This window comes from Pseudogymnoascus destructans, assembly GCF_001641265.1.
Source record: "Pseudogymnoascus destructans isolate 20631-21 unplaced genomic scaffold scaffold_27, whole genome shotgun sequence".
NCBI lineage: Eukaryota > Fungi > Ascomycota > Leotiomycetes > Thelebolales > Thelebolaceae > Pseudogymnoascus > Pseudogymnoascus destructans.
The window spans coordinates 54,051-80,050 of record NW_020167546.1 but is presented as its reverse complement, the minus strand read 5'-3'; the positions used below and the strand labels follow the sequence as shown (position 1 = coordinate 80,050).

At 48.1% G+C, this 26,000-nt stretch overlaps 7 protein-coding genes across 7 annotated transcripts; 2 read left to right on the top strand and 5 right to left on the bottom strand.

The window, feature by feature from the left end:
- Positions 1 to 501: 501 nt before the first annotated feature.
- Positions 502 to 2,444, bottom strand: DBP5 (RNA helicase required for poly(A+) mRNA export). Its single transcript, XM_024472267.1, has 4 exons — positions 1,877 to 2,444; positions 1,345 to 1,827; positions 1,060 to 1,297; positions 502 to 1,011 (listed from the first exon to the last, which is right to left on the bottom strand). The coding sequence occupies exons 1-4, from the start codon at positions 2,200 to 2,202 to the stop codon at positions 544 to 546; spliced, it is 1,515 nt and encodes a 504-aa protein (XP_024320387.1). The 5' UTR covers positions 2,203 to 2,444; the 3' UTR covers positions 502 to 543.
- VC83_08721 (uncharacterized protein) lies at positions 2,445 to 5,330 on the top strand. The gene is made up of 4 exons (XM_024472266.1): positions 2,445 to 2,803; positions 2,850 to 3,061; positions 3,106 to 4,673; positions 4,722 to 5,330. The coding sequence occupies exons 1-4, from the start codon at positions 2,759 to 2,761 to the stop codon at positions 5,093 to 5,095; spliced, it is 2,199 nt and encodes a 732-aa protein (XP_024320386.1). The 5' UTR covers positions 2,445 to 2,758; the 3' UTR covers positions 5,096 to 5,330.
- A 23-nt stretch (positions 5,331 to 5,353) lies between these two features.
- Positions 5,354 to 7,582, top strand: GEL1 (beta-glucanosyltransferase). The gene is made up of 2 exons (XM_024472265.1): positions 5,354 to 6,530; positions 6,582 to 7,582. The coding sequence occupies exons 1-2, from the start codon at positions 6,039 to 6,041 to the stop codon at positions 7,440 to 7,442; spliced, it is 1,353 nt and encodes a 450-aa protein (XP_024320385.1). The 5' UTR covers positions 5,354 to 6,038; the 3' UTR covers positions 7,443 to 7,582.
- Positions 7,583 to 12,038: 4,456 nt separating this feature from the next.
- Positions 12,039 to 15,058, bottom strand: TKL1_1 (Transketolase). The gene is made up of 5 exons (XM_024472264.1): positions 14,701 to 15,058; positions 14,377 to 14,519; positions 14,031 to 14,115; positions 12,323 to 13,981; positions 12,039 to 12,258 (listed from the first exon to the last, which is right to left on the bottom strand). The coding sequence occupies exons 1-5, from the start codon at positions 14,752 to 14,754 to the stop codon at positions 12,142 to 12,144; spliced, it is 2,058 nt and encodes a 685-aa protein (XP_024320393.1). The 5' UTR covers positions 14,755 to 15,058; the 3' UTR covers positions 12,039 to 12,141.
- A 4,015-nt stretch (positions 15,059 to 19,073) lies between these two features.
- VC83_08718 (uncharacterized protein) lies at positions 19,074 to 19,415 on the bottom strand (the record flags this gene model as incomplete). The annotated part of the gene is made up of 1 exon (XM_024472263.1): positions 19,074 to 19,415. One exon carries the CDS (start codon positions 19,413 to 19,415, stop codon positions 19,074 to 19,076), a length of 342 nt encoding a protein of 113 aa, XP_024320394.1.
- Positions 19,416 to 22,948: 3,533 nt separating this feature from the next.
- VC83_08717 (uncharacterized protein) lies at positions 22,949 to 23,472 on the bottom strand (the record flags this gene model as incomplete). The annotated part of the gene is made up of 2 exons (XM_024472262.1): positions 22,949 to 23,374; positions 23,449 to 23,472. 2 exons carry the CDS (start codon positions 23,470 to 23,472, stop codon positions 22,949 to 22,951), a joined length of 450 nt encoding a protein of 149 aa, XP_024320392.1.
- A 1,523-nt stretch (positions 23,473 to 24,995) lies between these two features.
- Positions 24,996 to 25,914, bottom strand: VC83_08716 (uncharacterized protein; the record flags this gene model as incomplete). Its single annotated transcript, XM_024472261.1, has 2 exons — positions 24,996 to 25,621; positions 25,674 to 25,914. The coding sequence occupies 2 exons, from the start codon at positions 25,912 to 25,914 to the stop codon at positions 24,996 to 24,998; spliced, it is 867 nt and encodes a 288-aa protein (XP_024320345.1).
- Between the last annotated feature and the right edge of the window lie 86 nt (positions 25,915 to 26,000).

The following is a 26,000-nucleotide window of genomic DNA, read 5'->3' as shown; positions in this document are numbered from 1 at the left end:
ACCCGACGCGCTTTACGAGATATCCCTCCCCGTCTTCTCCCCCCTCCCCAGCCAGCAGGAAGAGTCGGCATCGACGACTATTCGCGAGACATGGCTGCACCCACGACTCGATGTGCACGACTGAGAAATATCGCCGTCTCACGTGGCAACACTCACCGCCCAAAAATAGACGTTGCGTCGCCAACGCATTGCTGCACTAGATTGAGGGGCGGGCTTCACGACGCCTCTGACGGTTTGACCATTGACACGCGAGCACAGACTCAACGACCCCGTCCAGCTCGCCATACAGTTCATCACGTGGCTATAGAATCTTGTTTATTCGGAAACAAGCCGTCGACACTCGCTATTCTATTCTGTCTCAAAGTACAGATCCATGCTATGAGCTGTGGCAAAGTGCAGCTCTATACATTAAACGCCCGCGGCAGAACCACCCCTTCCACCATCCCCTGCCGACCAGAGCTATTTCTATAGGCATATCCACAGTTTCCATCTCATCAATGACATTTTTCTCATATCCTGCCTGGTATCAACCCCCCCATATAATCAGTTGCCCTTGAAATTTGTACCCGCGCGGCTCGACTTGATGACGCGCTGCACGATATCCTCCGTCTCATCCCAGTCCTCCCAGTTCAGCTTGATCAGATCGATGCCGTAGTGCTCCGCGGTAGCCTTGAGTGCCATGAAGCTCTTCTTGTCAAACACGAAACTGATGCTGACACCCACACGTCCGAATCGCCCAGTGCGTCCAATACGATGGAGGTAGGTCTCGAAATCGGGTTCGGTCTCATTGCGGCCCTTCATCGGGATGTCGTAATTGATGACCATGGACACGGACTGCACATCGATTCCACGGGCGAGAACGTTGGTGGTGATGAGGATCTTCGCTTCTCCAGATCTGAACTTGTCGATGATGGAGTCACGCTCTGCGCCCTCAAAGGCTCCGTGGAGAGCAGCGACTTGATGGCCATCAGCAATCATGGCCTTCTCGATTCTGCTGGCAGTCTCTCGTTTCTATATTACGTCAGTAAATATATCATCTGAACAGTTCAGACAACCTACCTTGACGAAAATAATCGACGATCCAATGGTCATGAGACCGTACAACTTGACGAGAATATCGTACTTTCCATCCTCCGAAGGGCAGTCCATAAACATCTGACTGATTCCGGCGACGGTGAGCTCTTCGTGCTTGAGCTTAATCTCATTCGCCTTGGGGCTGAACTTCCTCGCGTATTGCATGACTTCGTCGGGGAAGGTAGCTGAGAAGAGTAGGATCTGGGTGAGGTTTGGAAGCAGGCTGGTTTGTTAGTGGGTAATATTAAAGAGGGGTATGAAGGCACTCACTGCTTGACACGGAGACATTGATCCCCAAGACCCTGCTGGTCGAGCATGTTGTCTGCCTCATCCAAGCACAGGAGGCTGGCCTTGCTGACATCAAATTGCCTCCTCTTAATCAAATCCATGACAGTTCCTGGAGTTCCAACAACCACTTGACCCTCAAGTCTCTTTCCCTTCTCCACAGAACCAGGGACCGCCGCTTGGACCACGAGATCGGGAACGAATTGTCCAATGGTTCGGATAACACCTTCGATCTGGCGGGCAAGCTCTCGACTTGGCGCCAGGACCAAGGCCTGTGGCTGCTTCAGGCTATAGTCGATACGAGAGAGAATCGTAAGGACGAACGCAGCGGTTTTTCCAGTTCCGGACTGAGACTGCGCAATCATGTTGGATGGCGGGTTGGCGAGGAGAAGAGGGAGGGCCCTCTCCTGGATCTTGGATGGCTTTTTGAAGTTCATCGAGTAGATGCCCTTCAAGATCTGTTCAGAGCTGTGTTTGTTAGCAGTGAAATCAATACCGTATAATCAGGCTTCCTTACATTCCCAGCTCCTCAAACGAGTTGATGGAGTACAGAGGGCTCGAGGTGTCGCCTTGGATATCGCTGAGCTTCACTTCCACCTCGTACTCTCCTGCTGGAAGCAAGGCAGATCCGCCTTGATGCTCGGTGCTGCCATCGACCTGAGCCTTGTCTACATCTTTGGGCGATTCAGCGGGTGGCGACGCAACCTCGTCTGCCCACGAGGTCTTTGCTTTGGTTTCGTTGGTGGCGAGAGCGGCGGTTGGCGCGTCAGCATTCTTTGGGGGCTGCGAGATGCGATCTGCAAGCGATCCCGAGGGCTTTTGGTCTGAGCCTGGAGTCGACATTTCGAGGTTGGTAGATGTCGACGAGTCTTTGTTTCGCGGCTCTTTTTGTAACAGGCAAGTCTGCCAAGTCTTTGAAGTGGGGTGGCGGTGAGGCCTGAGGTGCCCTCAACCCAGAAATCGCGATAATTGGTAACAAATTCAACGGCGTAGCTCGTATGAGTGAACGAATATGTTGATGTATGTTGGAGAGAATGAGTTGATTCAATGCTGCCTGTATTCTTAAAGCTCGCGAAGATGGTGGGGTTTCTTTTGGGATTCCTGTATTGGGGATAGCGTAGGTGTCATAGAAACAGGCGCGGAACAATATGTCGCCGGGTGGCTTAGAAGCCAACGAGCAACTGGTGTGACGGCGGCCCGAATCCCCAGAGACGCCGATGAGCCACACCTCAGCCATCAATCAGCGCCTAGTTTTGGTGGGGTAATCATCATTCAACTCTGTCGCCCTGGCACTTCGTATCACTGTTGCCAACATACGCATGCACCAGCAATGAGACTAGGGGATGCCTCAAAATCTCCATGAAACCAGACCGCATCTCTAAGCTGACTCCCGCCGGCCATGGCCGATGTACAAATAGCTCCCAGCTTTGGGGCCGAGCTCAAGGTTTGATTGCCATGTCATTTGTCCACGCCAATACTTACACGGCCAGGATGCATTTAAACCAGTCAACTCTTGGGTGTCACAGGGCATCTCATGGCTCGACGATATACAGCAATTTTACCGAGAGCGCAGCGTGATCGAGAAGGAGTATGGGGCCAAACTCAATGTCTTGGCAAAGAAGTACTTCGAGAAGAAGGCGAAGAAGTCCGGCTCGCTAAGTGTTGGCGATACGCCGGCAATGACTCCTGGATCTTTGGAGAGGTTGGTCATACGATTGAGTTTTTTGGATTATGCTGACGTTCCAGTGCTTCCCTCACAACGTGGACCACGCAGCTTACGACGCTTGAATCGCGGGCAGCCGAGCACGACCGATACGGGAACGAGTTGGTCCAAAATGTTGCAGAGCCCCTGCGAAATCTTGGGCTCAGGTATGAAGATATCCGAAAACGTCATGCCGATTACGCGGATAAATTGGAGAAAGAGCGCGACTCTACATACAGTGACCTGAAGAAGACCAAGGCTAAATACGACGCGGCTTGCCAGGAAGTTGAGAACAAGCGGAAGAAGTCAGAGTCTGCATTCGACTATTCAAAGGCCAAAGCGCAAAACTCGTATCAGCAGCAACTCTTGGAAATGAACAATGCCAAAAACACATACTTGATCGCCATCCGCGCCATGAACAAGCAAAAGGAAATGTACTATCATGAGTATGTCCCGGATGTACTAGACGGCCTTCAGGATTTAAACGAGGCTCGAACAGCAAAGCTAAACGGTCTGTGGTCCCTAGCTGCATCATTGGAGCTAGGGATGATCAAGAGGAGCACAGATATCATCAATTACCTCGCACAGGAAATCCCCAGAAACATTCCCACGTTGGACACCATGATGTTTGTCCGGCACAATGCTGCGCCGTGGCAAGAGCCGGTCAATAAGACATTCGAGCCCAGCCCCGTATGGCACGACGATGACTCCATGATTGTGGATGAACCCGCAAAGGTCTTCTTACGGAATATGCTCAACAAGAGCAAGGGCCAGCTGGGAGACCTACGTAGAGATGTCGATATGAGGAGAAAGGAAGTAGAAGGATTGAAGCGGGTTCAGCAGGCTGTTCGAGAGGGCAAGGATAAGAGGGATGAGGTTGTGGTTTGGTCGCAGCTGCTCATGGCACAAGAGAACCTCCACGATTCCGACCACAAGAGGCTAAATGTGGAGGTAGAAACAACCACGATTACGACTACAATCGGTGACCTTACAATAGGAGCGAAGAACCACAACTTCAAATCACAGACGTTCAAAATTCCAACAAACTGCGATCTCTGCGGAGAGAGGATCTGGGGCCTTTCAGCGAAGGGCTTCGACTGCCGCGATTGTGGGTATACGTGCCACAGCAAGTGCGAAATGAAGGTGCCTGCCGAGTGTCCCGGGGAACAGAGCAAAGATGAGAAGAAGAAACTCAAGGCAAGTAGACAAGAGGACGCAGGTCATGGGAGGGCTCCTTCAGTGGCTGGGAATGGTGATATGCCTTCCGGGTTACCAACACCGCTCAGTAGGTCAAACACGATGAACTCGCTGAGTTCTGGGTATGCAGCGAGTGCAAATCGCTCCGTCACGAGAGGAGGCCCGCAGTCACCGACAACAGAACCACAGCTACCAGATCGAAGCTCAAAGCCGGCCGGTACATTGCGAAAGGCGCGTCTCGTTGCGCCTCCCCCGACGAGCTATATCAGTGAGCTGCCAGGTAGTAGTGCGAATGGGGCATCGGGCGTACGATCATCGGAGCCAAGAGGGAAGATGGTCTACGCTTACGATGCGAGCGGTGAAGGCGAGATCTCTGTTGGTGAGGGAGATGAGGTTACTATCACGGAGCCGGATGGTAAGTTGGTTTGATTGCTCTTGTGGATTTACGCTGACTTGGTAGTAGATGGCTCTGGGTGGGTGAAGGTCAAGTCAGGATTCGGAGAAGGACTCGTCCCAGGATCATACCTCGAAATGATGCCTTCGCCATCCCCTGCTTTATCAGCACGCCCTGCATCTACGTACTCCAACTCGGGATCGTCGGTCGCCGGCAGTGTGAGTAAGAAGCAGGGTCCCGTGGTGGCCCCTAAACGCGGCGCGAGAAAGCTTCGATACGTTGAGGCTCTCTACGACTATACCGCACAGAGCGATGCGGAGCACAACATGCTGGAGGGCGATAGATTTGTCCTCGTCAAGAAGGATCCCGGAGATGGCTGGTCGGAGGTGGAACGGGGAGGGGTTACCAAAAGCGTACCAGCCAGCTATGTGCAGCTTGTATAGAGGGCCTCTGGAGGCTTCTTCTGTTGTTGTATCACGAGCGAAGGAGAGCGCGTAGTACGTACTTCTGTAGAGTATCGATCAGTTGGTGTATAATACTCCGTCCGTGCCAACTTGGCCCATCCTATGTCGTGACCCCTAGCAGTTGCCTCTCAAAGTGATGTCACGGCGGAGCCAACCCCAGTGCCTGTCGATCGTGTGTAAACTGAATTCCTGTAGCATCGTCAGTACATTACTCCGTACGGAGTACGGAGTAGTGTTGGCTTGTTTGAGGTCAAATCTGTTTCTGCTTCATCTTCATCCAATCAGCCACGACCATCTCACAGCTAAGCATCAGTGGCGCTGCGAGATCGACGATCTCGCTCCACCGTCCATATCCGGGAATAGACTGTACTGTACCACCCCCCGGGGGGGCCGGGGCGGGCAGTGCAAGGCGGCAAGTGGCGAACAACAATTTCTACAATTTCCACTGGGCGGCTGTGCGACAACTCACACATGCGTCCCGCATCGCGTACTCTGAGGAAGTCCACCGTATGGATGTACCTCCTAGACATGTTCGAGTACAGAGTACACACGTCCTTTCCCGTCCTCGCTCTCGTGCAACACCTGCAACACCTGCAACACGGCTCGTCATCTCCTCGTTACGATTTGGCTGGTCGTTATAACGGTGACGTCCCCCATTTTCTCTCCAGCCTCCGTATTCCTCCCTCAAACAACCCTTCTTGACACTCGAGCCTCTTTTATGCTCGTCTTTCACTCGTTCGAATCTGTTTTTGTAATCACTGGCCAACTCATTCGTTGGGGTCATCGTGTGTCTTGTTAACATCGTGTGCCTTGTTAATTCACCCTCGCCGTCCCCTCACTCATTTCGGGCTCGTGCAACGCAACAAACAAATCCCATTCCACTGCCCCAATCCAAACCTCTTTCATCACCAGGATCATCAAGATGAAGTCTTTCACCATGACCGCCGCGTTGGCCTTTGCCACCAGCGTCACTGCCGTGCCGAGCAACGTTTCCCCCAACGACCTCAGGCCGAGAGCAACTCTCGAGGCCATCACCGTGAAGGGTAACGCCTTCTTCAAGGGCAGCGAGCGCTTCTACATCCGTGGTATCGACTACCAGCCAGGCGGATCTGCCGACGCGAAGGACCCCCTCGCAGATGATGTGATCTGCAAGCGCGACATCGCTGAGTTCAAGAAGCTGGGAGCCAACGTCGTCCGTGTCTACACTGTTGACAACACCAAGGACCACACCACCTGCATGGGTCTCCTCGCCGATGCCGGTATCTACTTGGTCTTGGACGCCAGCACACCAAAATACTCCATCAACCGTGCTGACCCTCTGCCATCTTACAACGCTGTCTACCTCCAGTCTCTCTTTGCTACCATTGACGAGTTCGCCAAGTACACCAACACCTTGGCTTTCTTCAGCGGCAATGTACGTTCTTCGCGCAGGTGATCAATCAAATTCATTCTAATTATTCTACAGGAAGTCATCAACGACGGCACCACCACCGAGGCTGCTCCCTACGTCAAGGCCACCACCAGAGATATGCGCGCGTACATCAAGGCCAAGGGACTCCGCAAGATCCCCGTCGGATACTCCGCCGCGGATGTTTCCGAGAACCGCATGGACATGGCTCACTACATGAACTGCGGTTCCGACGATGAGCGCAGCGACTTCTTCGCCTTCAACGACTACTCATGGTGTGCCCCCAACACCTTCACCGGTGCCGGCTGGGACCAGAAGGTCAAGAACTTCACCGACTATGGCGTCCCCATCTTCCTGTCCGAGTACGGTTGCATCAAGCCTGGCCCACGTACGTTCGAGGAGGTCAAGTCTCTGTACAGTACCGACATGACCGCTGTCTACTCTGGTGGTCTTGTTTACGAGTACTCCGAGGAGGGCTCCGGCTACGGACTCGTCAAGATCAAGGACACCACGTCGGTCTCTGAGCTCTCTGGGTTCAACTACCTGAAGAACGCCTTTGCCAGCACCCCGGCCCCAACCGGAGACGGTGGATATTCTACCAAGGGCACGGCCTCCCAGTGCCCACCCAAGTCGTCGAACTGGAACGTTACTACCTCAGATCTCCCTACCATCCCCAAGAAGGCTCAGGAGTACATGACGAGCGATGTTGGAAAGGGACCAGGCTTGAAGGGAGCTGGATCCCAGACCTCCGGAGCTGATGGCATCTCGTCTGATGGAAGCGGAACCCCCACCAGTGGCACCCATGGACAGACCTCTAAGGCTGCCGCTAACGGACTCGTTGCCCCTATCGACTTCAAGGCCGCATATACCGGCATGGTTGTCATCGGATGCTTCTTGGGTGGCGGGCTCCTGTTGTAGTGAATTACGTTTTTTTTTGTTGGAGGGATAGTTGCTTCAGGTCAGAGCGAGCGTACTGCATTGTACAGCTGCGAAGAGCGAATGTTAGCGCCTCCCTATGTATTCTAGCCAAGATTAGGAATGAAATATTCTGATATAAACTAAGCTATTGTTCTTATTCCGAGAGACTTCGCATGAAAAATACAGCTACGACAGTCAGCAGAGATGCCAATGATGTTGCAGTGCATAATCGCGGATCCACCCGTCGGCTGGAATCCGAGTCGACTAGGCGTGTGATCTAGACTTTCACATCACAACCAGACAGACATACTCGTGCGGCCCAAAAGCCTGTACAGGGTCTGTGCACGGGAGGTGGGTCATTGTAAGTACTTTCAAAAAATAAATACATAGAAATGTACATAATCTACCCACGAAAATTGTTACCTCCATTTACTGCAATACATCGCTCTAACTTATCCCTGAACGACGCATAGTTGAGCAGTTTTCCCATCCATTTTCCTCCCCCATTCTTCCTCAAGAAATACCCTTGCATGAGCTTTCTCAAGCTTACCTCCATTTAAAGGTATATATTCATCAACTCGATCTTTCAGATAATCAAAAGCGTTCTCAATAGGATGTAAATCAGGAGAGTTTGGAGGCCAGAATCCTACTCTGTGAATTCCTTCTCTTTTCATATAATCTTCAAGTGAACGGTGTGCTTTCAAATGAAGACTAACATTGTCATCTACAAACAAGGGTGGTTTTTCTGGATGTAATGATTTGATTTTCCGAAAATAAGGAAAGAGAAGTGGGAGTAAAACCATTTCACGGTATAAAAATCAATCAATCCCACCCTTTGAAACTTCTTGGTTTTCTGAAACTCTTCCTCTACTCCAACTCTCCATGTCTCCAAATTCTTGTGATGGTCTTCGTGGCCGTTTCCATTTGCTTTTCCCTTCTTGGATATCTCTGTTTAAAGTCTCCATATATTCATATTCGAGAGTTCCAACTGTTCTTGCCCGTAAAATCTCATCATCTGCCTTTTTTTGCCAGTATGTATTTATCTCCCGAAGTTTTAACACATTTTGCCACTTTTCTTCAATGCTTTCAGGGATCCAGGATAATGACGGGCGTGAGACAGAGATTTCAGAACTCATTGCACCCCAGAACATAACTTGAAAGAGATATTTCTTCTGTTGAACTGCCATACTTTCTGCTGTTTTGTAAGGATGCCTGTCCCTCAGTGACGTAAAGGATCTGAGTCGGGCAGGTTACGGTCACATGATAAGAGTAAAGGCAGGTTAGCCAAGTCGGACCCGTTTCGGGTACTTGAGGAGATTGACCCAACGGGGGTTCCTCTCCCTTAGTGATGGAAGGTATCTGAGTCGGACAAGTCACGGTCACGTGGTGAGGGTGAAGGCAGGTTAGTGTTGGAACAGGAAGTACCGTGGTACGGGATCACACACAAATCATGTGGTTTCTCCAGTGGTCGGGACTTCTCACGGGTGCAACGGGGCAGGAGTTCTCACACAGTATATAGCTTACTATAGCAAAATAAGATCGATTGATTAACTACACTATCTAATGGGCCTACGTGGCTATTTGTAGGCCTTTCGGAGGTTCTGCTTCGACCCCCCAAAAGCCCCCTATTCTGGTGGCTTCAGAGCTGAAACCCCAGTTGAGACTGTGGTGGTTTCCAGCACCGGTCGGAGATCCTGGGATGCCGTAGTGGATTATAGGGCCAAATACCACCGTATCCCAGCGCCCACGGCCTACTCTCCAACAGTTAGCCGAGTCGGACCCTTTCCGGGTACTTCAGGAGATTGACCCAACGGGGGTTCCTCTCTTCATCTTTTTTGTATCCTTCGTAGTAGACCTATAGGATAGCATCCATTTAGCCTCCGACTCGCACTCTCATATGCTATTACTGTGAGCTGGGTGCCCTGTGTCCTTACATGTTTGACCTTGTTGGACTGTAATTCAGCGTTTCTTGTTGTAATGGTGGGTGCACCAGATGTGAGAATCTAGCCACCCAAGGAAGGGATGAATTTACTAAGACAACACACTGTCTTAGAAAACAGAGCCAAAGGGTCGTAGCTTAGACTATTCCACAACGCAGCAATCAGGTGTGTGATGTAGTGAAGTGGTTCAGACAAGTTGCAACAAATGTTGAGTCTGGGAACTCAGGGGTAAGTCAGAGGTTAACACCTCACTGACTTTTCAGAAACAAGGAGTAACAAGATGAATGCTTGGAAGCGTGGAAAAGACGTGGAAGTATGTGATAGTCGATTTACTGTATTGCCTGCTTGCCCTTTCTTAAGGAAAGGGCAATCCTATTTATGCCAAAGGAGTGTAGTTCTCTCATTTTCCATGACTTTCCATGACTAACCAGGCTTGGTAAATGTATTAGAAATCAAGTGCGACCCACAACTAGCTTGCTAATCATGTAGTGAACGTAAGAGAATCCCATAGAACCATCTCTTGGGTTCCTAGCCTATAGGAAGTGAAAAGGAGGTCCAAGGTCAGAGTACCTATAGACAAATTATGTCATAACTTAACCAATCTTGTGGGTAACTAAGGAGCGATGACGTGTAATGAATCATAGAGGGTTGTAGAAGCTTCTAGAGCTATCGTTCATGTTCCTAGGCCTCTAGTTGGTAGAGATATGCCATGTGGTAGTATTGGCCCACCCCCTTAAGGAGGAGATATTCTTAATAACTTGTTCAATGAGTGTCCAAATAATATGCTGTGATGTATGTAGCATAAACAGATGTAGTAGAAGAGTTTGCAGCAATCGTTGAGTAGTATTGCTTCTGTTGTTGGTGTGATAAGCCAAGATATGTATGGTGACTTGTAGGTTTGAGGAGGAGATTTCTAAGTTTGCTCTTGAGTTTGATAGCAAACTGAGTGCAACAAATGTCAGTATGACAATTACCACATAGCATATCTCTACAACCCTCTATGATTCATTACATGACATCACTCATACTACCACATGACATATCTCTACCAACTAGAGGCCTAGGAGCATGAACGATAGCTCTAAAAGCTCCTACGAACCTCTATGATTCATTACATGTCATCGCTCTTTAGTTACCCACAAGATTGGTTAAGTTATGACATAATTTGTCTATGACATAATTTGTCTATGACATAATTTGTCTATGACATAATTTGTCTATGACATAATTTGTCTATAGGGGTACTCTGACCTTGGACCTCCTTTCACTTCCTATAGGCTAGGAACCTAGGAGATGGTTCTATGGGATTCTCTTACGTCGACTACAGTTACCAAGCCTGGTTAGTCATGGAAAGTCTTGGAAAATGAGAGAACTACACTCCTTTAGCATAAATAGGATTGCCCTTTCCTTAAGAAAGGGCAAGCAGACAATACAGTAAATCGACTATCACATACTTCCACGTCTTTTCCAAGCTTCCAAGCATTGATCTTGTTACTCCTTGTTTCTGAAAAGTCAGTGAGGTGCTAACCTCTGACTTATCCCCGAGTTCTCAGACTCAATATTTGTTACAACTTGTCTAAACCACTCCACTACATCATACACCTGATTGCTGTGTTGTGGAATAGTCTAAGCTACGACCCTTTGGCTCTGTTTCCTAAGACAGTGTGTTGTCTTAGTAAAATCATCCCTTCCTTGGGTGGCTAGATTCTCACATCTGGTGCACCCACCATTACAGTTAGTAGTCTAGTACTTCCTAACAGGGCTCTCACCTTGTTTAGAGAGTCGGCCATTTTTTATACAGCTTGTAGCTAGGGCAGAAATCCATGTGAATCTAGGTCAAGGATATATTGAACGAGAGCTGATTCTTCATATAGAGTCGACTTACATGACTTAAGAGTAGAGTCACGTTAAGAAGTCATGCGATGGATCTGGTCACTTAAGGTTGTATAGGGTACATCGTATGATACTGCAGCTGCTTGAATAGTTTGACAAGTGCCTTGTTTGATTACTCGTATAGCTAATAGTATTCTACCCTCTTGATTAGAGTATTTAGCTTGTGTTGTTTGCGGCATGTTGACTGTAGTTTTGGTGTTTTTGCTACCGACTCGCTAACTACAGTTAGGTTGACGCGTTTTGGTGTTTTTGCTGCCGACTCGCTTAGGATGCCGACTCGCTTGTGAAATACGTTACGACTAAATAAATAATCATGATTATAATTGATTTTCTAACCCTGTGTATTGTTGTAGCTCTTGCGGGTAATTAAGACTATATACATATTATTTGGTATGAGTTGGGGCAGATGATGTGAAGTGTACTACTGTGATATATACTGTATTGTTGAAGGAGGAGGTTGCTCAGACTGATTGGTTGGGCGTGTGGCTCGCCAACCGAATCGGGTTGCGGACCACCCACAAATAGTTCTGTAGATAGCTTCACTCAAAACAACAATACAACACATATTCCAGTGAACTGTTGTTCAACTCAACTTGATACTTATACTACCGCTGCAAGTGATATCATACACTTCAACATGTATATATCACAGTAGTACACTTCACATCATCTGCTGTGATACTTCACATCATCTGCCCCAAATCATACCAAATAATATGTATATAGTCTTAACTACCCGCAAGAGCTACAACAATACACGGCACGCTTCCCACCTCCCGCACCTTTCTTTTTCTTTGCTCTTCACCTCCTCGCACCTTCTTTACCCCCCTTTGCCCCACCAACCTCCTAACCTCCCATCACTTAACTTAGATAAGTTGCTGGAAAGCGCGGTTAATAGGCGAGCGGATGTTCGGGACGTCCTTCCAGAAGTCCACGGTGGCGACAGCGCGCTTGGCGATGCCCTCTGGGGTGAACTCGAACTTCTATATGGGGTGTCAGTGAGCTATTTTATTTTAAGCCAGTTACTCGGGGGTGGTGAACACATACCTTGTAAACATCCTTGTAAGCACCCGAAGCACCGAAGCGGTTAAGTCCGAACTGCTCGTGGGTATACCTCTCCCAGCCCATGGTGGACATGACCTCGACCGACAGGGATGGGATACCATCTGGCAGAACAGAGAGTCTGTACTCCCTGGACTGCACATCGAAGACCTCGAAGCAGGGGATGGAGACGACACGAGCGGTGAGGTTGTTCTGATCCTTGAGGGTCTTGATAGCGTCGACACAGATGCCGACTTCCGAACCAGTGGACACAATGGTGATGTCAGCCTTCTCGGCCTCGTGCACGACGTAACCACCCTTGATCGCGGACGCAATGGTGGAGTTCTCGAGTTGAGGGAGGTCCTGGCGGGAGAGGGCCAGGATGGAGGGGGTGTGTAGGGAGGTGAGGGCGATGTAGTAGGCGGCGCTGGTCTCGTTTCCGTCAGCTGGGCGCCAGACCATGCAGTTGGGCAGGGCGCGGAAGTGCGCGAGGGTCTCGATAGGCTGGTGAGTTGGTCCATCCTCGCCGAGGCCGATGGAGTCGTGGGTGGCGACCCAGATGACGCGCTCGCGGGAGAGAGCGGACAGGCGGACGGCGCCGGCGGCGTAGGAGACGAAGTTTAGGAATGTTCCTCCGTATGGGAGGATGGTTCCGTAGGCGGCGAGACCATTCATGACGGCTCCCATGGCGTGCTCGCGGACACCGTATCTGATATAGCGACCGCTCCAGTCACCGAGTCCGGTGGACGGGGGCTGGAAGTCAACGGCATCCTTCCACCTTGTGAGGTTGGAGCCGGTCAAATCTGCGGATCCTCCGACCAACTCTGGGATGGCGTCGTGGATCTTGCCGAGAACGATCTCGGAGAGCTTTCTCGACGCAACGGCCTTGTCGGCTGGTGTGTAGACGGGCAGGTTCTTCTCCCATCCGTCGGGAAGGGCACCGGTCTGGCGACGCTTGAGGTCAGCCGCCTCGACGCTGTGCTCCTTGGAGTACTTCTCCAAGAGCTGGTTCCACTCCTGCTCGAGAGCGGCACCCTCGGCGCTCTTCTTGGCGTATTGCTCGTGGACTCCCTGGGGGACAACGAAGGTCTCCTCTGGGTTGAAGCCGAACTTCTCCTTAACCTGGATGATATCATCCTTCTTCAGCGGGGCACCGTGGACACCACCGGTTCCCTCGAGCTTCGAGCCGAAGCCGATGGTTGTGCGGAGCTTGATCATGGATGGCTTGTCCTTGACAGCCTGGCAAGCCTTGATGGCCGCCTCTATCGAGTCCAGGTCGTGGTCTCCGTCGCCGACGGTCACGCAGTGCCATCCGTATGCCTCCATACGCTTGTTAACATCCTCAGTGAAAGCACAGTTGGTGTTACCATCAATGGAGATGCTGTTGTCATCGTAGATGGCGATCAGGTTGCCCAATTGCAAGTGACCGGCCATGGAGGCAGCCTCGCTGGCAACACCCTCCATGTGGCATCCGTCGCCCATAAAGACATATGTGTGGTTGTTAATAAGCTCGAATCCGGGCTTGTTGAACTGGGCGGCAGTGTGCTCTTGGGCAATGGCAAGACCAACAGCGTTAGCAAAACCTTGGCCGAGAGGGCCAGTGGTGACCTCAATGCCAGGGGTATCGTGGGATTCCGGGTGACCGGGGGTGATGCTGTCGACGTGCTAAAGTTTGTTAACGAAGTGGAGAATGTGGGGAGCACGTATCACGTACTCTGAAGTTCTTCAGGTCATCGATTGTGAGGTCGAAACCGGCAAGGTGGAGAAGAGCGTATTGAAGCATGCATCCGTGGCCGTTACTATGAGGCGGGTTAGCTGTCGGAACTTCACCGCTGATTTCTTGATGCATCCCCGCCTTCAGAATTAGGTAGAGACATCTAAACCACAAAATTGAAGGCGATAAATGTGGTCATCATTGCATCGGAGCCAATGCTATGATCTTGCAATTCCCTTCCTATATGGCTGGGAACTGCAGGCGCCCGACTGATGCGCGCTCCGATAACCGCAATGGCATTCCAGCATTGGCGAAATGATGAGTACAGGAAGAATGGAATACTCACGAAAGCACGAATCTATCGCGGTTGATCCACTTTGGGTTCTTTGGGTTGTAGTTCATGATCCTGTTCCAGAGGACGTGGGCCACTGGGGCCATGCCCATTGGGGCACCCGGGTGACCGGAGTTGGCCGCGAAGGTCGCATCGATCTGAGCACGGAGAAGTCATTAGCTGCCTGTCATCAACATAATTATCCCGATCCTCGCCGTCGTCAGATTGGCGTCGTCGATATCGGGCGCGGTGAGGGAAGGGGGGGGGGAGGGCGCGCCGGGCATCCTATGACGCTGCTTCTTATGACGAGGGCGGGGTTATTCTGAGGGATGAACTTACAGCCAAGGTACGGATGGTGTTGATGGACTGCCAGTCCTGATCGGTGTAACCCATGATTGCAGTTATGGATGATGATATAACTTCTTATTGATAGGGAGATTGAGTTAATGAAGAAGAAATTGGGAAAGAAGAGAGATGAGGAGGGGAGAAAGAAGGGTAGAGACACCAGAAGTTTCACTGGCAAGCTTGAAATGTTGGGTGGGGTGGTCTGCCTTTGGGTGAGGAGTATTGACCACTAAAAATACAAAATGGGTACTTGTTGGTGTGTGCATGACGCCATACATTTATACACATTTTATAGTATCCCATAAGTATTTATAGAGGACCATCCCACTATCTGCCGCCTCCATGCTGTACCTCCACGCAACAACACACCTCTGCGATTACCGGACCCTTAATCTACTCGGTACATTTCGTTGAATGCATCCGTCCAATACCCATGGTACCTGGCCGCACGCGTGCAAACAAACGATGAGTATTACCATTACCATAGTAAACGTAGAGTGAGGTGAGGGCTTCTTTCGATACCAAGGCTGACGGGGGATAATAGGCATCTCATCTCAACCTCCCTTCATCAGGCACTACTCCGTAGATAGCAATTCTCGGTGGAGCGCGCCGACCAGCGGAACCCCATATGGATTATGGATTAAGGAGTCAGCCCCAACGACGCCGCATCGACAAGTCGCTCGTTGCCTCAAAACTGACGAGAGATTTCCAGAGAGCCAAGGTTTCTGACGAGGCCAAGGATTTTGGAGAGACTAAGAGTTTTTATGAGACTCATGGCTTTGAGGCTAAGGTTTCTGAGGAGTCTTGAGTTTCCGAGGAGACTCGGACTTTTGGAGACGCTCGATTTCTAGTTTCTATCAGATTCCGCGGGGGTCAGAGTGTTGTGTATCAACCTCAAAGGCGGGCGTCTGAAACCGATCCACTGCCGCACGGGGCCAAGGGCACCAGCGTAGAAGCCAGCTGTGACTGACTTCGTGGCGCAACAAAAGGAAAGACGAGAGGCGATTAAAACAACTCACTATCTCTCTCGCATCTAAAATGAAGAAATAAGCAAATTTTCAGAGGCCATCATCTACCTAGCCACGGGTTTTGTTGTGCCTCCACGGAGAAATATATATTTGGTTCCGTGCCGTACAACAGTGAGCCGGGAGCGGATTTGCAGCTCTTAGAGGGGGTGTTTGTCAGCGGAGGATGTGAACATTATTAACGAACATGATGATGATGATGATATTTGTTTTACGTCCAGCGGGACGCGGGTGTATCCCGCGGCCCTAAAGCTTAGCACGTCCCTATGGGTTTACAGTATGTACGGAGTACGGAGTACAGTAGATGGCTTTAGCAGCCTGACCGACTTTCGGCTTGACCATTACCTCATGTGGTAATTGCCAAGCCGCCGCGTTACAGCCTAGGCTCAGCTGGCTATAGCGCTCGTAGACCATACAGCCAAACCCCTGTTATAACGATGTATTCTGTCCACCATTTCACTATCGTTATAACCAGTATATCGCTGTAACCAAAATATAATATATTATGTAATCCATGTATCTAATGTCCCCTGAACTAATGATGCCTGCTGAATGCCCTCAACTGCTGATTCCAACTGCTCAAGTGTCCGTAAATAATCAGAAGAAAGAGATTGGCTTTCAGCAAATCCAATCAATATATGAAGAGCTTGTTTAGCATCAGCCATTGAGTACATAGGCTGTGGAAGCTGATCATCGTCTTCTTCATCACTTTGAGTAGTCGGTAAACCTAAATGCTCTTGTAGCACTTCTTGTAAAACCTCATCTTCTCCTACATTCTGCTCATCCTCTCCATTGTCATCTTTGTCAACAGGGTTAAGAAAATTTGCAACTGACATAACGTCTTGTATATTTCCTGCTTCCATAACCTTTTGATATAGCTCTGTAACTCCATGAGGCATAATTGGAGTAGGAAGTGAATAGGTGAAGAGACAAGTGTTGATTTGCGAAAGCAATTGTAGATTGTAGTATTTGTAATTTCGTTATTCCAGCTTCGTAAGATCCAACGGATTGCAAGGTGTAGATTCATTGACGACAGAGGATCTACATTTGAGTTGAAGGATTGTAAGATATATTGTAGCCAATGTCGCCGGTAGTAAGCTTTGCAATTCTGAATAATCCCTTGATCAAGAGGCTGGTAGCAACTTGTACTATTAGCAGTAGCCAACATATTCGAATATTTGATGGAGGAGGACAAAGCTCAATTGCAGTATAATGGGCAGAGAAGTTGTCCATTGTAAGAAGAACTTGTCGTGTTGTGTGTCATACTGACATTCGTTGCACTCAGTTTGCTATCAAACTCAAGAGCAAACTTAGAAATCTCCTCCTCAAACCTACAAGTCACTATACATATTTTGGCTTGTCACACCAACAACAAGAACAATACTACTCAACGATTGCTGCAACCCTCTATGATTCATTACACGTCATTGCTCCTTAGTTACTGGGCCGATATGACCACATAGCATATCTCTACAACCCTCTATGATTCATTACATGACATCACTCCTTAGTTACTGGGCTAATACTACACATGACATATCTCTATCAACTAGAGGCCTAGGAACATGAACGATAGCTCCAAAAGCTTCTACAACCGTCTATGATTCATTACACGTCATTGCTCCTTAGTTACCCACAAGATTGGTTAAGTTATGACATAATTTGTCTATAGGGGTACTCTGACCTTGGACCTCCTTTCACTTCCTATAGGCTAGGAACCTAGGAGATGGTTCTATGGGATTCTCTTACGTTGACTACAGTTACCAAGCCTGGTTAGTCATGGGAAGTCTTGGAAAATGAGAGAACTACACTCCTTTAGCATAAATAGGATTGCCCTTTCCTTAAGAAAGGGCAAGCAGACAATACAGTAAATCGACTATCACATACTTCCACGTCTTTTCCAAGCTTCCAAGCATTCATCTTGTTACTCCTTGTTTCTGAAAAGTCAGTGAGGTGTTAACCTCTGACTTATCCCTGAGTTCTCAGACTCAACATTTGTACAACTTGTGTAAACCACTCCACTACATCATACACTTGATTGCTGCATTGTGGAATAGTCTAAGCTACGACACTGTGGCTCTTTTTCCAAGACAGTGTGTTGTCTTAGTAAAATCATCCCTTCCTTGGGTGGCTAGATTCTCACATCTGGTGCACCCACCATTACATTGTGCCAATATGCTGATAAAAAGCTTGAAGCCACTCTGTCATAATCGTTGTATTATCCAAGCTTTCTTATTCCACCGCCATTGCCCTCCCATTGTATGAACTGATACAAATCGCAAAGCGCGTGGTGTTTTAGCTTTGCCAATGAACCAGACTGGAAATCGATCTGTGCCAGTTGCATTGACACAAAAGACAAGAGAGATCCGAGACTTGTCTTTCTTTAAACCAACTTGATGTTGTGATGAGAGGCCTCGAGAGAGCATCATCCTCCAATAAAGGCCACTCTCGTCCATGTTGTAGATATCCTCCTCTTGATATTCCCCTGCCACAGTTTGTAAGGCTCTCATTTCCTCTTCTGTAGAAGCTGGGATAGATAAGGCTTCTCCGTGTCGAACTTTTAATGATATCTTAAAGCGCTTCTTAAATCCCTCAAGCCATCCAATGCTGAACTCTGGGACTGGCTTGCCAGAGTGTTGTGGAAACTGGCGCCAGATATCTCTTGCCTTTGTTTGCAGAAGCTCTCCAGTTGTAAATCCCCCTCTTGCTTCAATACGCTGCTGCCATGCAAACAGAACCTTCTCTAAGTCAGGCCAGAAGCCTTCTCGAAGTCGCACGCCTTGTGGTGTATTATTCTCGTCGAGGTGGGAGAAGCGTAGACTTAAGGATTCAGAAACAGTTGACTGGCTAAGTTTGTGATTGTATTCGTGGAGGAACCATTCGATGCATTGCTTCTGTGTAGGCTTTGGGTGCTGTCGATGTGCCCAGCGACGAAGGGCGTGCCTTTGTTCTAATGTAATACTGTGCCTCTGGCTCATGATCCTGAGAATATGTCAGACTGGATATAACGATAATCGGATGGAACTGTAATGATTATCGTAGTATCGTAAGTTGTGTGGAAATAGAATTGGTTCTGAAAAATATATCGCTATATCAAAAATATCCTTGTATCCAGGATCGTTATAACAGGGGTTTGACTGTAGTAGATAGTTTTAAGGAAGAACCATATACCATGCACGACCCCTGTAAAGAACTACAGTCAAATGCCGCTAAGACGATGTATTCAGTGCCAACAAATCATATCGTACTATAGGATATATCGCTATACTAAATTTTGCATAATCCACCCATCTAGCCGTGACTGTATCCTGCATCAAGAATAGACTCTAGACGCTCCAACCTTCATAAATGCTCTGCCTTGAGAGCATCTTGACCTGCAGCAAACCCAATCAGAACTTGTAGAGCTTGACAAGCACTCTGTATAGTAAATACAGGCTGCTCTAGCTGCTCCTCCTCTTTGTCATCATCTTGGGTACTGCCTTGGCCTAGATGCTCCTCTAAGACCTCATTTAAAACCTCTTCTGGTCCCGATTCCTCCATCCCATCTTGTATATCCTTCTCTTCCTCCGGGTTTAGAAAGTTTGATATTGCCATGACATCTTGTATGTTCCCAGCTCTAATTACCTTGTCATAAAGCTCTCCGATTCCAAGAGGGGTAATAGTTGTAGGAAGAGAGATTGACATTGAAATAAGTGTTGGTTTTTGAAATGTAGATTGTTGTGGAGTGAATTCTCTTTAGCGAGACCAGTTCTGAGAATTCACTCCACAACTGAAAACTTTGCTCCAACCCCGGAAAGCTCCCCACACCCCTGAACCCCTACTCGAGCTGCAAGGCGCACTTGATATCGTAACATTTGTAACCAAGTTGTTCCAGCTTCGTATAATCCATCGAATAGCTAAGTGTAGATTCATTGTATCCATAGGATTTTGATTGTTGTCAAATATGAAAGCCATTGTCGTCGATAATAAGCTTTAAAAGATTGAATGATACCTTGATCAAGAGGCTGATATTGACTGGTACTGTTAGCTGGTAACCAACAAATATGAATATTTGAAGAAGGGGGGTAAAGCTCAAGAGCAGCAGCATGTGCTGTAAAGTTATCCATTGTAAAGAGAACTTCTTGAGTGCCAATATGTCGATAGAACGCCTCAAGCCATTCACCCATAATAGTTGTATTCATCCAAGCCTTCTTATTCCATCTCCATATACCACCCATTGTTGAAACGCTAACATTTCGTAAAGCTCGCAGTGGTTTTGCCTTTCCAATGATCCAGACTGGAAGTCTATCTGTTCCAGAAGCATTGACACAAAATACAAGACTGATCCGAGTCATATCCTTCTTTAATCTAGCCTGAGATTGAGTAGCAAGTCCTCGAGACGGCTGTTACGGCTAAGTGCTAGTGCTATGGCTAGCGCTTACGGCTGCAATCTTACATGATGGATAACATTGGATATCATGGATATTATGTTATCCATGTTATCCACGGATATCCCTTTGGCACGACACCACTATATAAATAGATAGTATTTCCTTAGATAGGAGCTTCGTGCTCAACTCAATATAGTATTCTTTACAATACTGTAATGTGTTACTTGGAAAGCCTTTGTGTTTAATCCCCTGCCTCCTCTGTCAAGTCAACCTTACGCAAGAAACCTCTGTGTCTTCTATCATTTAAAAGTCAGCGTTATAATGGCATCATCTTCCAAAAGAGTCCTGATTCATCCATATTATAGATATTTTCCTCCAAGTATTCCCCTGCAATTGTTCGTAATGCCTTTATTTCATCTTCTGCAGACTCTGGAACTGAGCCTGCTTCTCCATGTTGAATTCGTACTTTGATATTATGTCGTTCTTTAAATCGTTGAAGCCAGCCTACACTGAAGTCTGGGCAGACTGTGCTGTCGTTATGTGGAAGGCGTTCCCAGATTTGTCGCGCCTTTTGTTGAAATAGATCACCAGTTGTAAACCCTCCATTCGACTCAATTCGAAGTTGCCAAGTAAGAAGAAGCTTTTCGACTTCAGGCCAGTTTCCAGTTCGTAATCGTGCTCTGTTGGTATTAGGAGCTTCATCAAGGCTGTCAAAGTGATGGCTGAGAGACTCAGAGACTGTCGACTGGCTAAGTTTGTGGTTATATTGCTGGAGGAACCATTCGATACACTGCTTTTGAGTTGGCTTTTGATGTTGTTTCCGAGCCCAGGCACGAAGGGCACAGCGTTGTTCCTTCGGCGTCGATTCGCGTGCTTAGACATTTCCTCTTGTGCCTTTTGTCATACTGACATTCGTTGCACTCAGTTTGCTATCAAACTCGAGAGCAAACTTGGAAATCTCCTCCTCAAACCTACAAGTCACTATACATATTTTGGCTTATCACACCAACAACAAGAGCAATACTACTCAACGATTGCTACAACCATCTATGATTCATTACACGTCATCGCTCCTTAGTTACTGGGCCGATATTACCACATAGCATATCTCTACAACCCTCTATGATTCATTACACGTCATCGCTCCTTAGTTACTGGGCCGATATTACCACATAGCATATCTCTACAACCCTCTATGATTCATTACATGACATCACTCATACTACCACATGACATATCTCTACCAACTAGAGGCCTAGGAGCATGAACGATAGCTCTAAAAGCTCCTACGAACCTCTATGATTCATTACATGTCATCGCTCTTTAGTTACCTACAAGATTGGTTAAGTTATGACATAATTTGTCTATGACATAATTTGTCTATGACATAATTTGTCTATAGGGGTACTCTGACCTTGGACCTCCTTTTACTTCCTATAGGCTACGAACCTAAGAGATGGTTCTATGGGATTCTCTTACGTCGACTACAGTTACCAAGCCTGGTAAGTCATGGAAAGTCTTGGAAAATGAGAGAACTACACTCCTTTAGCATAAATAGGATTGCCCTTTCCTTAAGAAAGGGCAAGCAGACAATACAGTAAATCGACTATCACATACTTCCACGTCTTTTCCAAGCTTCCAAGCATTCATCTTGTTACTCCTTGTTTCTGAAAAGTCAGTGAGGTGTTAACCTCTGACTTACCCCTGAGTTCCCAGACTCAACATTTGTTGCAACTTGTCTGAACCACTTCACTACATCACACACCTGATTGCTGCGTTGTGGAATAGTCTAAGCTACGACCCTTTGGCTCTGTTTTCTAAGACAGTGTGTTGTCTTAGTAAATTCATCCCTTCCTTGGGTGGCTAGATTCTCACATCTGGTGCACCCACCATTACAAATCGACTCACGGGGTTCCCCCATCATCTTTTTGTATCCTTTGTAGTAGACCTATAGGATAGCATCCGTTTAGCCTCTGACTCGCACTCTCATATGCTATTATTGTGAGCTGGGTGCCCTGTGTCCTTATACTGTGGCTCTGCCCAATCCGAGCCTTATTAAAATGGTTTCAAATCTCTCAACTTAAAGAAGGCCATCTTTTCCGCGTTATTAACACAAACGACCAGCTATCTTTGGTTAATAAGCAGCTAGTACGTCTTCCTTCGGTGCTATCATGTACATTGCCTTGGTGCTAACGAGCGCATAAAGCCACCGGGCGTTTTTAGCGGATGGTTTAACCAAAACCTCGTTGACGTCGATCTTGACTACTCACACTACAGTACACACTCGTTCCGGCGTGGTGGGTACCAATATCTATACTCAGACAAGCGATGGGACGTTCGGAAGGTAGCTGATTGGGGTGGGTGGAGTGCTAACTACGATTCTGGATCAATTATTCGGTATCTCCTAAACTGGAATGACCAGCCAGCGTCCTCCCGAAGAGACTTCCTTAATCCTCGGCCAGACCGAGGGCCTGCATGTGTTACCTGTGGGAGAACCTGTCACTGTATATAAGAATGGTTATACTTCACGTTTACATCGAAAGAATGAAGGTTCACACGTAGTATATTAAAAGGAGTTGCTAATGCTACGATACTACTGAAAACTCCATGGTATAGTGCGCCATTGAATGCAGATGCCCAATTTCCTATGATGCTACTGAATCTACTCTCCATGTGCTCCATATATACCGAAAACACCACAAATCTTACGATTGCACTGAAATTTGCAAAATAACCACCACTGAAAACACGAGAAAGGTTTCATTGCTACCGATGATTTGACGCAGAATTGCACTCAGCCGAAACATGAAGGTGTTCTGTCGCCATGACGGAATCAAGCGGCAATACCTACGGCACCAGCACCAGCATCATCATCTTCACGCGGTGTGTCCGAAGGCTTCGTGATGGTCTTCGTCTTGGGTGCAAACTTGCGCTTCTTGGGGGCGAAGCCTTCTTTGGTTGCTTCGGCTTGACCGTAGGAACCGCCGAATCCCTCGCTTGCTTCGCAGCTTGATGGGCTTCCTTCGTTGTAGGGCCGTTGATTCTCTTCGGTGCACGCGAAGCATTGTCGTCACCATCCGATTCCTCCGAAGACATCTCAGCGTCCTTCGTTGCCTCCGAATCCTTCTGAAACAACCTAGCAAATGGGCCCGAAGCAATCACACCGCGGTTCGCTGTATCTAAGGTCTTCGGCTTGCCCGCTTTCTCCGCTTCCACAAAGTTGTTTTGGAGCTTCTTGAGAAGCTGGTAGCGGACGGTGTTGCTGAAGAGATGCTGCATTGTTTCGTTAGTATCGAACCCACATAAACAAAACAAACGGTTGTACCGAAGGAAGAAGGGAAACTTACCTTTGGGGTGAAGCCGGGCAGCATAATTCACAAGAAGAGGAGGTTGCGTCTCATCCAGAACGAAAGCGTCTTTGGAGCCTGCGGTGACACCGAAGTTAGGAAAGGGTACCTTCGCTCACAACGAAGAAACGTACCGAATCATCGGTGCAGTGTTCACCACCAAAAAGAACCTTAAGATCATGCGCGAAGAAAAATTTAATTGCAGCTCCTATGTCTTGTTAGTACCGAAACAAACAAGAACCGTAGAGATTCTACCGAAACTTACAACAGGGACACCCACGACCCATGAGGTCGGCATCATTCATACCACAAGGAGCGAAACAAATACCGAAGGCTTCGATTATACCGTAATTGTTGCCCTTATTGCCAGGGATGGTGCTGTTCAGAACTCTGCCTGTATTTGGTGTTAGCGAAGGGTTCACCACAGGAAAGTAACAACACCGAACGGGGTAAACTTACAGCTTTGGCACTTTGAGATCGACTTCTGAATGGTACCGTTAGCACGTTTTGTCCATGCATTCTGACTATTCTCTCCTTAGTACCAAAACAAAAGGGAGGAGAATCAGACTTACAGCAGAGCTTCCACAGGGTCAAGGCCATCTCTAGTCGGAGCAGAGGCCCTACCCCAGCGATTTTCCCATGCTGCCTTGCGATCCCAACGAGGCTGTTAGTAGTTGCTGCGAGAGGACCGAGATAATGACTTACTCCTTCGATTGGTTCGCAAGGATCTTCTGGTCCCACCCAGTCATCAGCGTCTTGTTGGTGAACGTGTAGGTCCACATCGTAGCTTCGGTGCGGCCGAAGGATGGAAGAGGTGTACGCTATGAGCAAAATGTCAGTAAAGAGTCGATAGAAGCGAAGGAAAAGGAAGAAGATTCGGAGGGAAAGGGGAAGAAGGTTGTTTTGGAAGAACCGAAACAACGGGGGGGTTTGCGCCCAAGGAGGGGCGACTTACGGTTTTGAAGAAGTTGAAGAGGGAAAAGGGAGTTTCAGAATTTGGGTTGTATATATAACCTAGCAATTCGGCAGCACCGAACAAAGAGAGTGAATTCGCGCGTAGCACCAAGTGAACGAAAGGCCATCAGCGGGACAATAGGAAGGAGTAAAAACAACAATAGTAACGTAGGAAATCCGCATCATCAAATTCACCTTACCTTTACGCCTGCTACCTCTATAAGTGACCAATAGGAGCCATTACTTCTACAACAGCTTCGGCCGTAATCAACGAGCGCTCAATCGTTCGGCGTGTGCGTATTTGGCATTGCATTGAAGCGTACGGGCTACAGCTTCAATTCACCATCGGATTTTGATATTGAGGCTCAACTGCAATCTACGGGAGCGTGGGGCATCACGTGTTGGTTTGGTACGAAAGAGGGTTAGGGCTTAGTCATGGGTGTGGCTGAAAACACGATTCGGATTCCTCATCGTGATTCCTGGCACAGAATATACTCGAGTTTCTGAAAGGCCAGCATAATGTTACAAGTGAAACGATGCCAATATTCATATATAGGAATCCTAGTCTATATGATCCGGGAAATAATGCTTAGTTAAGAAAGCCATTTAGAGAACCACCTGATTGCTTGCTGCTCTGCTTGTTCTTCTTGTTCCTTCTGCTTAGGATCCCTTGGGTCCCCTCTCACAGCGAATCCATGCTTAGCCCCGGGGTATATGACGACTTCGTGGTCGTCGCCTTTCTTCTCCAATATGCTCTTCGCTTTCTCGACATCGGGAAATTTCATTACGAAGTCAACATCCCCAACAGCTATGGATAGCGGAACTGTAACTCCAGTGATATCAGTTGGAACTTTCAACGTGCTCGGATGGGCTGTGAAGGCAGCATCTATCAGCGGTTTGACTTCCCCAGCTTCGGATCCATATCGATGAACACGAGAAGACGGCGTATCATGTGCCAGCTTAACAGCATGCAGCCCGCCCCAGCAGAATCCAGCGGCGCCAATTTTGAGATTCGCAGTTTCTGGCGACGCTCTCAGTGCTTTCACGAATTCTAAGACCCTTGGCATTGTCACTGACTCTCGGCAACGAATCGCGAATGGGACCATATGTTGTATGGCCTGCAGTATGTAGATTGGCTTCTCAAGCAACGTCGTATACCAGGATGCCGGCGCTGTGATGAAACCCAGGTGGTCAAGAAGCATTTCGTTTACCCCGTGGCCTAGGCTGTCAGCCAGAGTACTGTGCACGCTGACCTCAAATATACTACTTACCATCCATGAACTCGGGGAGATATACGGTGAATCCGCCCTTCTTTGCATATTGATCAGCCAGAACACGGTTATTGTTCAACTTCCACCCAAACGCGTCGGGGATATAGACAATCAATCCTTTCGACTCTCCCTCTGGGAGAGCGACGTACGTCGGCAGCCCATGTATAGTAGTCTCTGTTCCTGTTGGCGTTTTATCGGACAATGTGCCACCCACACAGTCTCGACAGGGAACTCCAGACATCTTGAACTTTAGTAAATCGACAGCTCTTCAATCAATTGGTGGTCTCTCTGGAAAAGAAGCAATAAGCAGGGGATCCTGCTGCCTTT

What these genes read in the sequence shown, in the direction of transcription:
- DBP5 (XM_024472267.1), bottom strand. Translation starts at nt 2,202, where the DNA reads ATGTCGACTCCAGGCTCAGACCAAAAGCCCTCGGGATCGCTTGCAGAT. An exon ending in TCGTTTGAGGAGCTGGGAAT is followed by an intron (nt 1,828 to 1,876) that starts GTAAGGAAGCCT and finishes TAACAAACACAG; the next exon opens with CTCTGAACAGATCTTGAAGG. An exon ending in CGTCGATTATTTTCGTCAAG is followed by an intron (nt 1,012 to 1,059) that starts GTAGGTTGTCTG and finishes GACGTAATATAG; the next exon opens with AAACGAGAGACTGCCAGCAG.
- VC83_08721 (XM_024472266.1), top strand. Translation starts at nt 2,759, where the DNA reads ATGGCCGATGTACAAATAGCTCCCAGCTTTGGGGCCGAGCTCAAG. An exon ending in GCTTTGGGGCCGAGCTCAAG is followed by an intron (nt 2,804 to 2,849) that starts GTTTGATTGCCA and finishes TTACACGGCCAG; the next exon opens with GATGCATTTAAACCAGTCAA. An exon ending in TACTATCACGGAGCCGGATG is followed by an intron (nt 4,674 to 4,721) that starts GTAAGTTGGTTT and finishes ACTTGGTAGTAG; the next exon opens with ATGGCTCTGGGTGGGTGAAG.
- GEL1 (XM_024472265.1), top strand. Translation starts at nt 6,039, where the DNA reads ATGAAGTCTTTCACCATGACCGCCGCGTTGGCCTTTGCCACCAGCGTC. An exon ending in TGGCTTTCTTCAGCGGCAAT is followed by an intron (nt 6,531 to 6,581) that starts GTACGTTCTTCG and finishes ATTATTCTACAG; the next exon opens with GAAGTCATCAACGACGGCAC.
- TKL1_1 (XM_024472264.1), bottom strand. Translation starts at nt 14,754, where the DNA reads ATGGGTTACACCGATCAGGACTGGCAGTCCATCAACACCATCCGTACC. An exon ending in CGCGATAGATTCGTGCTTTC is followed by an intron (nt 14,116 to 14,376) that starts GTGAGTATTCCA and finishes CCCGCCTCATAG; the next exon opens with TAACGGCCACGGATGCATGC. An exon ending in CTTACAAGGATGTTTACAAG is followed by an intron (nt 12,259 to 12,322) that starts GTATGTGTTCAC and finishes CACCCCATATAG; the next exon opens with AAGTTCGAGTTCACCCCAGA.